General features: G+C 40.0%; 1 protein-coding gene across 1 annotated transcript; it reads left to right on the forward strand.

Annotated features, from left to right (window-relative positions):
* The first annotated feature begins 256 nt into the window (after positions 1-256).
* On the forward strand, positions 257-12,043 carry pld3 (phospholipase D family member 3). The gene is made up of 12 exons (XM_085244180.1): positions 257-439; positions 3,228-3,314; positions 4,543-4,590; positions 4,749-4,912; positions 5,290-5,470; positions 5,652-5,769; positions 6,231-6,358; positions 7,636-7,833; positions 8,427-8,566; positions 8,806-8,971; positions 9,088-9,187; positions 9,528-12,043. Exons 2-12 carry the CDS (start codon positions 3,288-3,290, stop codon positions 9,719-9,721), a joined length of 1,464 nt encoding a protein of 487 aa, XP_085100306.1. The 5' UTR covers positions 257-439; positions 3,228-3,287; the 3' UTR covers positions 9,722-12,043.
* Positions 12,044-14,948: the final 2,905 nt, after the last annotated feature.

Here is a 14,948-nt window from a genome sequence, read left to right on the forward strand (position 1 = left end):
AGGGGGTTAGCGTTTGTGTTTATTCTTCTTACCACCTGGTGGAGCTGCAAACCCTGTAACACTTCACCCAGTGGACAAGCCTTTAATGTCCTTATAAATTCATTTTCTTCAAACGTCAATCCTTCACTCGGGTAAGCGCTTTCTCTGTGTTATTTGCGCCATCTCGTGGTGAAAGGGGAGAATTACATTACAGTAAGGCCGATATAGTACGTCACGTGAAAACGCCACTCTAATTGGTTGAATTGCACGGATCACATGACCTGCTCACTCATGTAGCCAAAACGGTAGTGAAACAAAACAAGTGCTGTAAAAGTGTTTCTCTTTATGTATTTCCGTGCATCTAACAATGAATATTAACCGTAAATGCCACTGTACGTAAACTGCACACGTCGTCGTTGCTGTGTGAGGGACTGTAAGTAACCTGGACGCATAGTAGCAGGTGGGTTAAATGTTCTTTAGAGCTTATAGCGAACTGTTTTTGTTTTGCATCGTCAGCGACTCTCCGTCGGCTCACTAACACAGATCCAGGCTACAGTGTTTGTTAGCAGTTATGGAGTTTAAACAAAGACTTTTCCCTCATCGTAAATTAATTCGTGCTTTACTTAATGTGTAGTTTTTAATTTATTTGATCTTTGCCGAACTCCAGAGTGACCCACATTTACCTACATTCATGTTTTAGCCTCCTGCTGGCTAACCACACTTGTGTTGTCTAAGTCAAACGTCAGAAAATGGTTACAGTCGTCTTATTCATGTGAGGTAATTTAGTGATTTAGCAATCCTTGCACTCACTGACACACTCGCTACAACTTGAGCTAAAAATCTCGAGTCACTTCTTCCTCACCGAGTTATTTTCTCTAATTCTAATTCATTTGTTCCTCTGCGCAGATGCACAAACTCTTCTTTGTCCACTGCTAACAGATGCAGTTCGAGCCGAGGGGCTTTTGGGTTTGCTTTATTAAGTACAGTTAAAATAACAAAATTAAATATGGTGCTATAACAGTATGACACTTAGAGCTGACCTGTAGTTTCAACATGTTCCAGACTCGAGTTTCTTATAATGATGTTCCAGCATTGTTCAGTGTGTCATGTCCCACAGAAGGCACAGGAGTTTGACATAAGTCCACTGAGATCACAGAGTGAGTCTGCTCAAAGCAACTCAAGTTTATTCTCTCTGTGATTCAGCTCCAAAATTTCACCTCAGAAACAGAAGAGCACTGTCTTTGTCCTGCCACCATGCCAGTGTACATAGCAGGAACATGAAAACACAATATTTTGTTCCACTTTGTGCCCACTTTGTACTCTGCTTACTTCAAACTGGGAAACTGTAGTAGGTCAGAGGTTTCCCTGCTTCAGAAGAGGACTTTGTAGGAGACTATATACAAATAACAGCAATTGGTCATTATCAAAACAAAGCATCTGTGTGACCTTAAAAGAAGTCGATGCATTTTCATCTTATTTTTGGTAATTTTATAAAGCAAAAAAAAAAATAGGTTGAAAAGTTGTTGTTTTTTTGTTGTTTTTTCTATCATGGTCTTAGTGAGTTTCATTGTATGGAACTAACAAAATTTTGTTTGTAAACTACAGGTTTTTTTGTACGTTTTAGGTATTTTGGCCAGTTCAATACTATTATGCTTCTTCTAAACCAGCAACTTGAAAAGGACTAAACAGTGTACTTGATTTATCACTGAGAGCAGATGTATGAAATTTACTTGAACATCCAAAGCAGTTTCTCTTTCTGTGGTTTGTTTAAGTAAAATTTAAAAAACTTCTGAACATCCACTAGGTCACCAGCAAAACTCGTGTTTCTTAGATGCATTTGGCCCTTAAACATGTTCTGTTATTAGATTTTAACATGTCAAAGCTAGTAAAATTTACAATTTGATACAAACAAAACACTCAAAGACTCTGAAGTCAGGGCCATTTTGCTTTTAGCGTGTTAGCAATAATTCAGCATTTACATTCATTCATCTGCTTTTTCTTAATTTAAGAAATTTCTTCATATGCTTAAAACAACAACAACAACAGCGTGTGAAACTAAAATATTAGTCACGTGTTCCTCTCTGACCAGAAATATGTCTCTAGCAGGAAATGTGTTTCCCGTCTTTGAAATCATTTTTCAGGAAGAGTCGGTTACCTGAAATATGTCCTGTATGTTAAAGAGCTTGTTTGTGACTGAGCTTTATAAGGAGCGAAAACTTCCAGTGGCCTGAAGTGTATAAATGTGTTCAGTGTGTTATATTAAAAGTTCAAAATGATGCGGTCGTTTTAATTGACTTTGGAGCAATGTGTATTACAAACTAGCTATCAGCCATCGCACTGTGCTGTAATGTAATAGCACTTATAGTGGGAGTAGTAGAGAAATATCTTGGTGCAGGTCGGACAGCCTGTATAGCAGTATGTCTGTGATAGACCACAATAGGCTCTGCTTTCATAAAAACTTTCATAAGTGTGACTTGAAAGATTTCCAAATATTTGTGCATGACTCAGAGCTAAAATGCTTTTGCTTCACAATGCAGTATCACATGCTTCTTTGACTCTTGTGACTTCCAGCTCAGCGATATCGCAATTTTACCAAGTCACAGCACTTCCTGTCTTTGATGTAGTCAGATCTAAAGAAGCATCACATTCTGTCTTTATCACATTTTTGTGTTTAATCAGATTTGACTTCAGTACAAAATACACTAATCCTTAATCTCTGTACTTGTAAGTTTGTGGGGGTCCTTTTTTCTAGCTGCTAGCTGTAAGCTCAGAGGCCCTGTCACCCTGCAGGCAGCTTTTCAGCAGCTGGAGCTGTCTTTGTGCTGGAGATGGTGCAGTTCATTCTGTGTATGTGGTGGTGAAAACACCTAGAACCTTCTCTTTGTTGAGTGTGTAAAGGACAAGCTGAGGTGTGTGTCCCACGTTTGGTTGTGTTTGAGGCTGCTGTGTTGTTGAAAACTACACTGCTACTTTAAGTTAATGACAACCTCTTAAGAACGATAGAAACTGTGCAGGTCCGTCCTTTCTCAAAGCCATGTATCATTAAATAGCATTAAATGAATATCCACTGCTGCTGGTTCTGTTTACAGATATCATTACAGCCAAAACTTGGAATGAAATGTTTTTAAGCCGTGTAGCAAAGTTTCCTTGGGTGCAGCTTCGGGATTGGTTGAGTCATCTTGTATTTACCCCTGAAACATGATGACTTGAAGTAACGTTTGTGTTTTGTTCCTCTTGTTTGGTCTCAGAGCTGCAGAGCAACACAGTGAATGTGAGCTGACAGGACGGAGCTCATTTCTTCCGTGAACATGAAGACCGGCATCCCGTACCACCAGGTAAAGTTCCTTTAATATGTGGGCTTCATCAGTGTACAAACATCCTAGTTTTTAATCATTTCCTGATGCGGTTTTAATATTTATTTAAGTTACTTATTGCTTAAATATTTATTACTTACCTTCACTGTATTCTTTTCCTTTATATTTTTTAAATCAAATGTCGCCCCTTTGATGTGAGACAAAGTGATTAATGATTTTGCAATCACTGGTCACTGTGCATAGAAAATTAAGTGGTCAGTTATAAAGCTGTGTACAGTGGTCTCTCGCTATGACGCGGTTCACCTTTCGCGCCCTCGCTGTTTTTTTTTAACAGCGCATTGTGTTCTGCGTCCTGATTGGCTGTAGACCGTTGTCAATCAATCTGGTGCCGTGTCTCCTGTACAGTACAGAATGCATTCAGCTTGTCAAATTTACATAAATCTTTGGTCGCTAGCAGTGTGACTCTGAAGTGCATTACTGCATGTTTGTAAGATTTCACCCCAATAAACTCAACAATCACTGTCGAAGGCAACCGCAGGTGCCTTTGGTTTCATTCTCTAATACTGGACTTATTTTTCTACGAAGGTTTGAACTTTGAGAGAATTTAAACAAGAGAGAAAAGTGTGAAAATGTTCATGCCTGTCTGAGAAAAGTGTATAAAGCGTGTAGTGACGGGTTTTACAGCCTTGAAGCGTCTATAATAACTGTAAAAAAATAACATTCGCTACTTTGCGGATTTCACCTGTCGCGGGTTATTTTTAGAACGTAACTCCTGCGATAAACGAGGCGCCACAGTATAGTCAATGTTCTGTTTTGTTGTGAAAAATATCCCAAGCATGTTGCTGGGGTTTGGCCACGTCGTTGTTTTTCCTGTAATGTTGCAGACGTGCCGAATGCTGGAAGTCAAGGGAATTTTTAAATCATGTGAGGAAGTGAAGGATTGTGTTTCAGGAAGTGCTCTTGCTTTAGGTTTATATTGACTGTAACTGCTTAAATTAAATGATGTTACTTGTTTTTTTAATGACAGCATTTGGTGAATGAGTGCCAGTTTAGGAAGCTGGCAGACGTAGAACTCTTTTCCTTTGTGTGTTCAGAGAATGATGGTTTTTCCATGACTTTAGCAGGTGCTAGCAGTTATTGAGGTGGCGATTTTGAGACCGTGGATGTCTGGTATGATAGAGGTTTATGGTTCAGTCTGGATCGAATGTTCTCACAGTGTCCTTGTGTGGTGGTTGTGTTTGTGTGTTAGCTGGAGGATGAGTCCCGGGGACAAGAATCCAACAGGAGAACACAGGTGGTGAGTTAGAGCACTAACACACAAATACACCTGAATTTTTACTCGTCAATATAAATAAATCACAATGATTTTTTCAGTTTATGTCAAAAATAAAGACAAAGAAATAAACACTGATCAAGAGCTGCAGATTCTAAGGACGTCTCCTCCTCCCTCCTCAGTATTACAGGTGTTTGATAGCTCTGGCCACTGTGGCTAGTGTGCTGCTGGTCATCATGGCGCTCTGTAACCTCCTGATACCGAGGGCCTCCTCTTCCTCTTCCCACCCTGTTCCCGACATCAGCCTCCCTCTGCCTAACATGGAGTCCTGCACAGATCCCTGCAGGTAAGTTTACTTTAGAAACCAACACCTGCTTCCAGCTTAATCTGCATATGCAGAAGAGTTCAATATCCAGGAAAACAAAAAGCTTTTTAAAACCTTATTTGATGACAAAGCCAGCAAACTTTCTTACTTTTTATCAAATTTGACTGATGATTCTATCCAGCTTCATACCAGTAATAGAAAATTACTTAAAGTGCAGATTCTTGACTATACATGAAACAGCATCTTCATTACTATCCATACTCTACCCAGCCTCTTCTATAACATAGCTAAAGTTTAAAGCTTAGTTAAACTATCTGCTTGACATGAATTCATGTAATTTCATTTTTCTTGACGTTGGACGTTGAGGAAAAAACTCTCCCACTCCTCTCTGTCTCCAGGATCGTGTTGGTGGAGAGCATTCCCGAAGGCCTGGAGTTTAACTCCAGCACCACTCATCCATCCATCTTCCAGGCGTGGATGAATCTGATGAACGAGGCTCGCAGCAGTGTCGACATCGCCTCCTTCTATTGGACCCTCACCAACAAAGACACACACACTCGTGAGCCGACAGCCAATCAGGTCAGCTGGAGTTGTCTGCGGTTTTCTTTTTCTCTTTTCCTCTAATATTAAATTATGCTGAAGAATGATTGATTATTAATTGATGCAAAGTGCTTTTAATTGTGCCGACTGACCTTGATCTAAAGCAGTTATTGTGAAACAACCAGATAACTGATCCCTGATTTTCTCGCCGTGCTCACAGGGTGAGGCTGTTCTGAACAGGCTCGCTGAACTATCGGGGAATTTATCAGTTCGTATTGCTGTTAACACACCGCAGGAGAAACAGCCACGGCACGACCTCAGGCTGCTCAACGACTCAGGTGACTCTTGGCTTCTTTTGAACGTCACACCTGCAGGGGTCAGACTGATCTGAGCTGTCTGAGTTATTATGAAATTAGTTTAATACACATATTGTGATGTCTCACTGTGTGTGGGACATCATATGACGTCTGTGAGCCTCTTATCGACACTTGTGTTAAGTTGGTTGGTTGTGATGGGAGTTATTTAGCTGCGACATTAACAGTAACTCTGGTATTGCAACATACAACTATGCATAAGCACCATTTTTTGTTTTTGTTTTTTGGTGCATAAGACTGATAAACATTCTGATTTACAAAATGGATTATTCTGAGATACTGAGTATCACTTCCTTCTGTCTAAAATCATCTAAAATGAATATGTTATGTTCATTTATCATTGTCCAGTATTGCTTCCAAAATGCTTCCAGCCCTCAGAATTGTTAGTTTTTAGGAAATAAGTGTTTGTTTTGTGTGACTTTTAGGAGCCCATATTAGGACTGTAAACATGAAGGAGCTCACCACAGGCGTTCTTCACACAAAGTTCTGGGTTGTGGACAAGCAGCATATTTACATTGGCAGTGCCAACATGGACTGGAGGTCCCTCACACAGGTACACAAACACTCAGACTCTCTCTCACTGTCATGTAAATGCTGTTAGAGGTGGATGCTCAGTACAGTCGGTGTGTTTAAAGGTAAACAGAGCAAACTTATCAGTATATTTATTATTAAACAGTTCTTTCTACTCTTGACTTGGTGTGGCGTTAAAGGGAGTGGATGTCCCTCTGCTTAAGCACCTACCTCTGAATATGAGAACAGCAGCACTGCCCACCTGCCCATCAGGGCGGGGGCATCCAATCAGAAGAAAGGTGGCCCAGACCTTATGTGGGATTCTCTCTTCAAAAGCTAAAAAAAAGTCCACACACCCACTCCCAGCAACCGTTAACAATAAGAAAGAATCAAAAGTTCAGCACGTTTAATAATTTTCCCTAAAATATATATACATATATATACATATATATACATATATATATATATATATATATATATATATATATATATATATATATATATATATATATATATATATATATATATACATATATACACATATATATATATATATATATATATATATATATATATATATATATATATATATATATATATATATATATATATATATATATATATATATATATATATATATATATATATATATATATATAAAAAAATCAGCATGGTCTATATATGCTCAAAAATCTATTATTTTATTACATATTTACATTAGCTTCACTTTCTTCACCGGCACTGGGTCTGTGCACAACAATTTGTGAACTAACGGCTTAACTGGAACAGTGGGGAGGGGGTCTTAAAGTAGAAAGCAGTTTATTTCACACAGGAATAACGGGGCTCCACCAGTAAGAATCATCTGAAGCTTCTCTAACAGGCCTGTAAATCTATAAACAGCGTCAGTGTCGGTAGTCCCGCCCGAATACTGACACTGACTCTGTCCCATTTCTTCTGCTTTCAAGAGGAAGTTTTTATGTTGGTATAAAGTTTCAGTCACATGCTGAACTGTTTAGTCTACACTTGTTTAATGTGGGACCATCAGTGTGGTAAACCACATCTCCCTTTTACATTTCTCAATCAGACTTTTGCTGAGCTGTCATTCGCATCCTTTTTTTACAAGCTTGCGCTAAAGTCCCAGAAACATATTTCTGATAAATTAATCAGAAAAGATACCGGCTTAACAGTAGGACAAAGAAATCTAAACTGGGACAGAAGAGAAGGAACAACTTTTCTTATTTCCTCTTTGTTTTCTGCAGTTTCAAAAATGCAAAACCAGCAAAAAACGAACGTAAGTAATGTTCTAGTGTTGGTCTCCAGGTGAAGGAGCTGGGTGTGGTGGTCTACAACTGCAGCTGCCTGGCAGCAGACCTCAGTAAGATCTTTGAAGCCTACTGGTTTCTGGGGGAGAGCAAGTCAATCCCATCACCTTGGCCAGAGAGGTTCTCCACCATGTACAACAAGGATACACCCCTCCAGCTGCCTCTTAACAACACGCCATCCAACGTCTATCTGTCGGTGAGCGGGATTTTCTTTTGATGTTGAGTCATAAGAGCCAGTTAATCACCTCTAAGCAGTTTTAAGGTTTGCTTTCTGACCAAATGGGAAATAACTGGTGTTTCTAGATGGTCACATCATGCAGAGAGAGGGACATTTTCAGCGTTGCACTTGTATACATGCAACGTGCAACCACAATTTGTCACTTGTCACAATTTGTGACTTTCTGACTCCTCTACAGTTGGCCATCAGTACTGAAAGAAGATGTGAATGCTTGGTTTCTGTTACAGTCACAGAAGTGGGCAGATATCGACACCTCTTTCAGGGCGATGCAGGGCCGGGGGATTCCAAAGCTGTTCGAAAACAATCTGCAGCACAGAGTTTTGGTTTCTGTTACAGCGCTCACGTTTCCAGGATTCAACATTCAAAACCTTTTTAAAATGTAATGTTTTTTTTAATACAGTCCCACTGAGGCTACTAAATCAACCCACAGTCCCACATAGCTGCGCATTCGTCCAGTCATTACTGTGCATTTGTAGTTTAGCGTATTGTAGTTTTCTGCATTTTAAAAAATGCTGCTAAAATTAACTGAATCCTTTTTTCTGCTCGATCAGAGTTCCCCTCCGTCCTTATGTGCGGCCGGCAGGACTCCAGACCTTCAGTCCATCCTCAGTGTGATGGAGGATGCTGAGAGCTTTGTCTACATCGCTGTCATGAACTACCTGCCCACCATGGAGTTTTCACATCCTAAAAGGTGCAGTTTTGTTAATAGTTGTGAAATGTAACTACAGGAAAACAGTTGATCGTTGTTTTGTTTTTGTTTTTCTTTTATGGTCCTACATCAACTCTAGTCAAATCAACAGTAATAAAATTAATATGAACGTGTTTGCACAATAAAACACCAGGATATCCTGATCAAATCATCCCGAAAGGAAGTGAGAAACATTAAGTTTTAACATTGTGCTTGTACTGTGCGTGTGGCGCCCTCTGCAGGTACTGGGCGGACATTGACACGCAGCTGAGAAGAGTTGCATATGAGAAGCGGATTAAAGTGCGGCTGCTGATCAGCTGCTGGAACAGCACACAGCCAGTCATGTTTTCTTTCCTGAAGTCTCTGGCCTCGGTTTATAACCCCAAGAATAACCTCGACATCCAGGTGGTGAGTGGCTCTTATGGTCAAGCATCATCTCCCGCTGGGAAAGGAGGTTGTACGTTTTATGGCACTTATCCTAAAGTAAAAACATTATGTTGTGACTTTGTGTTTTCTTTATTTAGAGGCTCTTCGTGGTGCCTGCCACCCCCAAGCAGAAGGAGATTCCCTTTGCAAGAGTTAACCACAATAAGTACATGGTGACGGACAAGATAGCATACATAGGTGAGGCACACTTTCTTTGTTTACTAATAAATTTGTTTCTTGAAATCATTAAGATGACTTAAAGAGTACACATAGAGAACTTTTTCAATCAGTTTCAATGACCTATCTTACAGTTTCAATTAATCCCCCAAAAAACAGAAAAATGTGATTTTCATCAAGATGAGAAAATACATCATGATACTGAAATTGAATACTTGTTGGTGGTGTTAAAAGCCAAGCTGATGGCTGCTTTTCTAAGCATGTCATTAGTCACACATACTTTATTATCATCTGTCCAATCAGTCTTTCAGGAAAAAAAAGATAATGTGCTTAAATATAATCTGTGGCTTTCTGTTTTCAGGTACATCCAACTGGTCAGGAGACTACTTTGTGAACACGGCTGGCTCAGCATTAGTTGTCAACCAGACGGCGTCACAGTCTGTTGAGTCAACTGTCCAATCACAGTTGAAGGCTGTCTTTGAGAGGGACTGGAACTCGGGCTACAGCACTCCTCTCACCCAGCACTCAAACCTCAAAGACTTCTGTTACTTTTAACAGCATTACAGACACACAAAGTCATTGTTTCTGACTTCGACACAGCGCACTTTGATTTTAGTAGTGAAGTGCGAAACGTATGAAAATTGATCAGCTGTAATGTGGAAACCCCTGAACTTAAAATCAGCAACAGGCAACCTATTAGCAGAGTGTTTGCTAGACTGCTGAGGTTTAATGCCACACTCTTATTTCATCAGAAAAAAGAGAGAATACAGACAGTTTTTTAAAGAGAGTCCAACATATGCTCTGTATTTTAGGCCGGTTTTAAGTAACGTTGAAGCTGATCTGTTAGCTCGATTTTATCCAAGCATTTTTGTCTGCCTTATGGTCTGTAAGTTTTCACACCAGCATTCACATGGATACAAAAAACATGAAACGGGCTAATACTGGCTGGATATGTTAAGCTCAACTTTCAACTACATTTGGCTGGTATCACAGTGTTATAATATACTGATGTACTTACAAACCCCAAAAGTTTGATTGCCAAAAATAGCACCAAAAACAGTTGCTTTTCTTTATTCTTAAACTGGTACAGAGATGCCAATTTGAGGCCATTTTTTTGTGCACTACAGAAATATGCCAGCAGAAGTTGGGAATATTCAGCTGAGCTCAGTGAGCTGTGAAATATGCCAACTGCAGGAAGTATTTAGGAATTTTTAGAGTTCATTTACATGCACAGCATTGGCAAAGGTGTATGCAGGATTAGTTTGTAGATATTTGCAGATGAAGACGTTAACACGTCTCGCATTATATTTGTCAGTGTGAGCAGGACCTCCTGCAACAATCTGTGGGTGAAGGTAGTGGTGTCCCTGATCTTCTCAGCTGCTGATTTCCTGATAGATTAAATGTAAATATATATTTAGATCAGTAAACACTCAGGGTGTGGTGAAGGTTTGCAGTCTTGTTTCCTTCTAGGTTACAGTCCACGTGTCTGTGCAGACACTGGTCATGCAGTGATCGGTCCAGTGGTTGTGTCTTTTTGTTCTGACACAGCCTGCATACAGAAGTGTTTTTCTTTTCTTCAGTGCCTCAAAGACTGCAGCCTTGAGTAATGAGGGGTAGCTGCAGTGAGTCTGTGTTATAGATTGATAACATAAATAATTCATTCAGCATATTAGTATTTCTTGAAGTGAGAGGAGTAAAGTTTGTTTAGTCAGCGAATCCCTCACATCCATAGCTGCAAAGGTTTGTATGATCAGCAGCTTTTTGTACTGTCATATATTGTATATACCAGGAAACGTTATGATGGGATAAAAACATGCACACAAATGCACACCATATCTACTGTTAAAGGTTTTACCGCAGTGTCGGAGCAAAGGAGTCAGACATGAATGTTTAACTTTCATCATGTGGTTTCTATCATGTACTCCCAATAGCTGTAGGGGGCGCTGTTTCAGCATTGGCGTCAGGTCAGTGGCGAACGTCATGTTTTCTGCTGTCTCCTGCAGTGACTCGTGTAAAGGGATCAATTCAGTGAATCACAGCTTCAGCCTCGGTGGGAGTTTTCATCCCAGTTCATCTCAGGGAGTTTGAGTGCTTTTGTAATTTTCTGGAATTTAAAATCATTTAAAAATCCTCTCTGGACTGCGTTGAAATAAGCAAATAAAAGCTAAAGTCTGCAGTGCATCTAAGGGAAATAAAAACTTATTTCATACCACTCCAGTGCAAAATATTTTTTTCACACACTGATCACAATTTGACCATTTGAAATAAATTTAATCCCCCTATAATGTGTTAATTATGATTGGAGACATTGTTTACAGTGCTAGAAATATCAAACCGAATTAATTGCGTGGATTGTAAACTCATCAAATATGTTGGAAAACCCCTAGTTTGTAAAAACACATATAGATTCGGGGCCAAATGAATTAGCTTAGGCAAGCAATAAAAAAGAGAAGCACAACATTTTATTGCTTGCTCAAACAGCCCAAGTGTTCCTAAGTAATCTAAACTTAGTAAGAGGAACTTGCTAGACATGTCTACGTACAAATGAAATGCTAAAGCACATAGCAAAGCCTCACTACCTGCTATTTAAAAGCATAAAAACCATACTGGGAGTTAAGCTTGAGCTGCTCTACCTGAAGGTTCACATTTGTGATGCTGCAGTATCAGATGTCTAACACTGGGGGGCAGTGTTGGTGCAGTTTTGAGCCTTGTCCGATCTGTGAGATTCAATTTCAGGATTCTGTTTTAAAATTTGTTTCTGATAAAACGTCTAAACTAAAAAGTCTCATGACCAATGAAATCAAAGTTTACCAAAGGGGGATAACCTAGTGCTGCTCCTATATGATGGAAATACTGAACTTTACTATGAAATAAAAGGAAATCCTAGTATCGGTGCTTTTTACAGCCTGTGTATTTAATGCTATGTTGTTGTAGTTGTTTTTGTTTTCATGTTTTGAAGTGAATCAGAGTCCAGATCTGATTATGGGTGGGTTCAAATGTGAGACTCGAACACACCCAGTCTCTGCTGACTGCAGACCAGGCTGATACGTGCTGTTTGATAAATACATACCTACTGAGTAGGTTTGTGGTTGTTAACTCAAATACACTACAAACACCAGCAGTGAAAGTGCTGTGTGCAGTAAGATGATCCCTGTACTTTCAAATTAATTACAATGTTTTTAACTTAATATACATATACAATATACAGGCATGTGAATACTACATGTCCTTGAAGAACAACCTTTTATGAACTCCACAAAACAGTCGTTTTTAAATTGGAGGGTTTTCAATATACTGGAAAAACTGAAATTGTAATGAAGTAAAATTTACATTATTATATTATTATATAATATTAGCCCCTCAATTTGCAGTCCTTTCAAAAATTGTTTCAAAACAGCTATGCCAAATTTCTTTTTCTGAAGATTATTCATAGCACCAAAACACTAAACTCACACAGTTTTCTCCCACAGCTGAGCTCAACATCTGCTGACTGATTTCAATGTTATTTTGCACTTGAACAACACGCCTGTAAGTCACAGGATCCAATGAGCTCTGCTTAAACCATCCTGAATTGATTTAACTGTCCTTGTTCTACCGGATATCCAATACAAAAGGAGTCCTGCTGCTCTCTGTGCATTAAAATACAAATGCCTTATAAAACTACACAGCAGATAAGTATCTGATGAGCCTTCAAAACTCTGATCAGTACATTTGCTCTTCTTCAGGAATCATTTGATGGTGTCACCAGCACCTGAAACAGCATGTTCCCCCTCCTCTTGCCATGGTCTGAATACCCAACAATAAACTGTATCCCTGATACCTCACGCTGATACCTGTCTCTGCTCAAACCCACAAGAATAGTGGGTTGCAAAGTAGTGTTCCTTATAAATATATCTTAACCCGAAACATATCCTCTTAGGTATCTGCAACATGTTGCTTCCCGGTGTGTAAACTATGCAGTCGTCCGTGGTCGTGGAACGCAGCAGAGCCCAACCCAGGAGGTTATTTCCGTCCCTCGGCTAACTATCCAAAAACGCACAGTCTCCACCCATTCAGTGACCCATGAAGTGTGTCTGTGGTGGGAGAGGCAGCTTGGGTTTAGGTCTTCTGTGGACACTTGATGGAGCTGCTCAAAAATATTGAGTTCAGGTGCACCTGTGATGGGATGGGATTTAAAAAGATGTGCTCTAATTTAATGTTTGGGTCCGTAATCTTCGCTTTGTGAGGTTGTAAAATTAGATTTGTACCTTGAAACTTTTTCAAGGTACAAAGGCTTACAAAATTTATATCTTTATCTGTGGAGCACTTATCACTGCAGCATCAAGCTGCACCGCCCACTAAATGCTGTTACGGAAAAAGTCTCTGCTGCCAGGGGGCCACTTCAGTTTGTTTGTGCCAACCTCAGGACCACCCAAATTACTCTTTTACTAGCTGCACTGTGACAGATTGATATATTTTTCTCTTTTTGCTACTCTTTGTGCAGATGTTTCAGTGCCAAGGTGCTTAGACGCGCAGGGAACACTAACATAATAAGTATTGTGTGTGTGTGACATTTTGCTTTTATCTTGAGAATGACAATTAAACAACAGTATTTGCTCCTGAGTGGGAAGACGGCATCTGTATGTGAAATATTTATGCCCCAGATTGTTTGAGGTGACGTTGATCTTGCTCTAAGTGTTTTCTGTGAAGATACTAAGCTGCTTTGGGAAATTAAAAACTGAGGAAAAGGTTTGGTGTTAGAGGTTTGGTGATCCAGGTTTGTACTTCAGTATTTTATTTTAAAAAATGAATAAATGGAAGATAAAAGGAGATGGAGAGAGAAACTGTAACCACGGTTTTTATAAAGGGAACAACTATACGGCCAGAGAAGTATGTGAGGCTGGTGCAGGATATGTATGAGGACAGCAAGATAGTGGTGAGCTGTGCGGTAGGACAGATGAGTTCAAAGAGGGATTGGGATCATCAGAGATCAGCTCTTGTTTGGAGGTTGATAGATGAGGTCAGTCTCTGTGGGCTATGATGTTTGCAGATGATGTTGTGATCTGTAGGGAGGGTGGGGAGAAGGGGAAGACAGCCTGGAGAGGTGGAGGTATGCACTGGAGAGAAGAGGCATAAAAGCAGAAGCAAGACAGAATAACTGTTATTGCAGGGGAGGCAAGAGGGAAGGTGAAGGTGCAAGAAAGAGTAGTGAGGATGGATTGTTTTAAATACCTGGGGTGAACCATCCAAAGAGACAGATGTAGTACAAGAGAGGTGAAGAAGAGTGGGTGGACGGGGTAGAGTGGGTGGAGATGAGTCTCGGGGCAAAGTAGAGTTGGAGATGCTCAGATTATCATTTGGAGTTACCAGAATGGACAAGATTAGAAATGAATACATTAGAGCAGGGGTGGCGGAACTCCAGGCCTCGAGGGCCGGCGTCCTGCAGGTTTTAGATTTCACCCTGGGTCAACACACCTGAGTCAAATGATTAGTTCATTAACAGGCCTCTGGAGAACTTTAAGACATGTTGAGGTGGTCTTTTAGCCATTTAAATCAGCCGTGTTGGAACAAGGACACATCTAAAACCTACAGGACGCTGGCCCTTGAGGCCTGGAGTTTGACACCTGTGCATTAGAGGGACAACTCGGACTGAGTACCGGGAGACAAAGTTAAAGAACATGAAGAATAGTGGATATACTGGGCAAAGGATGGTGAAGGTGGAGCTTTGAGGTGAGAGGAAAAGAGGAAGATTACAGAAGAGACTCACTGATGTAGTGAAGAAGACATGCAGATGGCTGTTGTC

Source organism: Mchenga conophoros, linkage group LG14 (genome assembly GCF_057382185.1).
Source record: "Mchenga conophoros isolate Kocher_MC1m ecotype Shallow Benthic linkage group LG14, M_conophoros_male_GT1.1, whole genome shotgun sequence".
NCBI classification, from domain to species: domain Eukaryota; kingdom Metazoa; phylum Chordata; class Actinopteri; order Cichliformes; family Cichlidae; genus Mchenga; species Mchenga conophoros.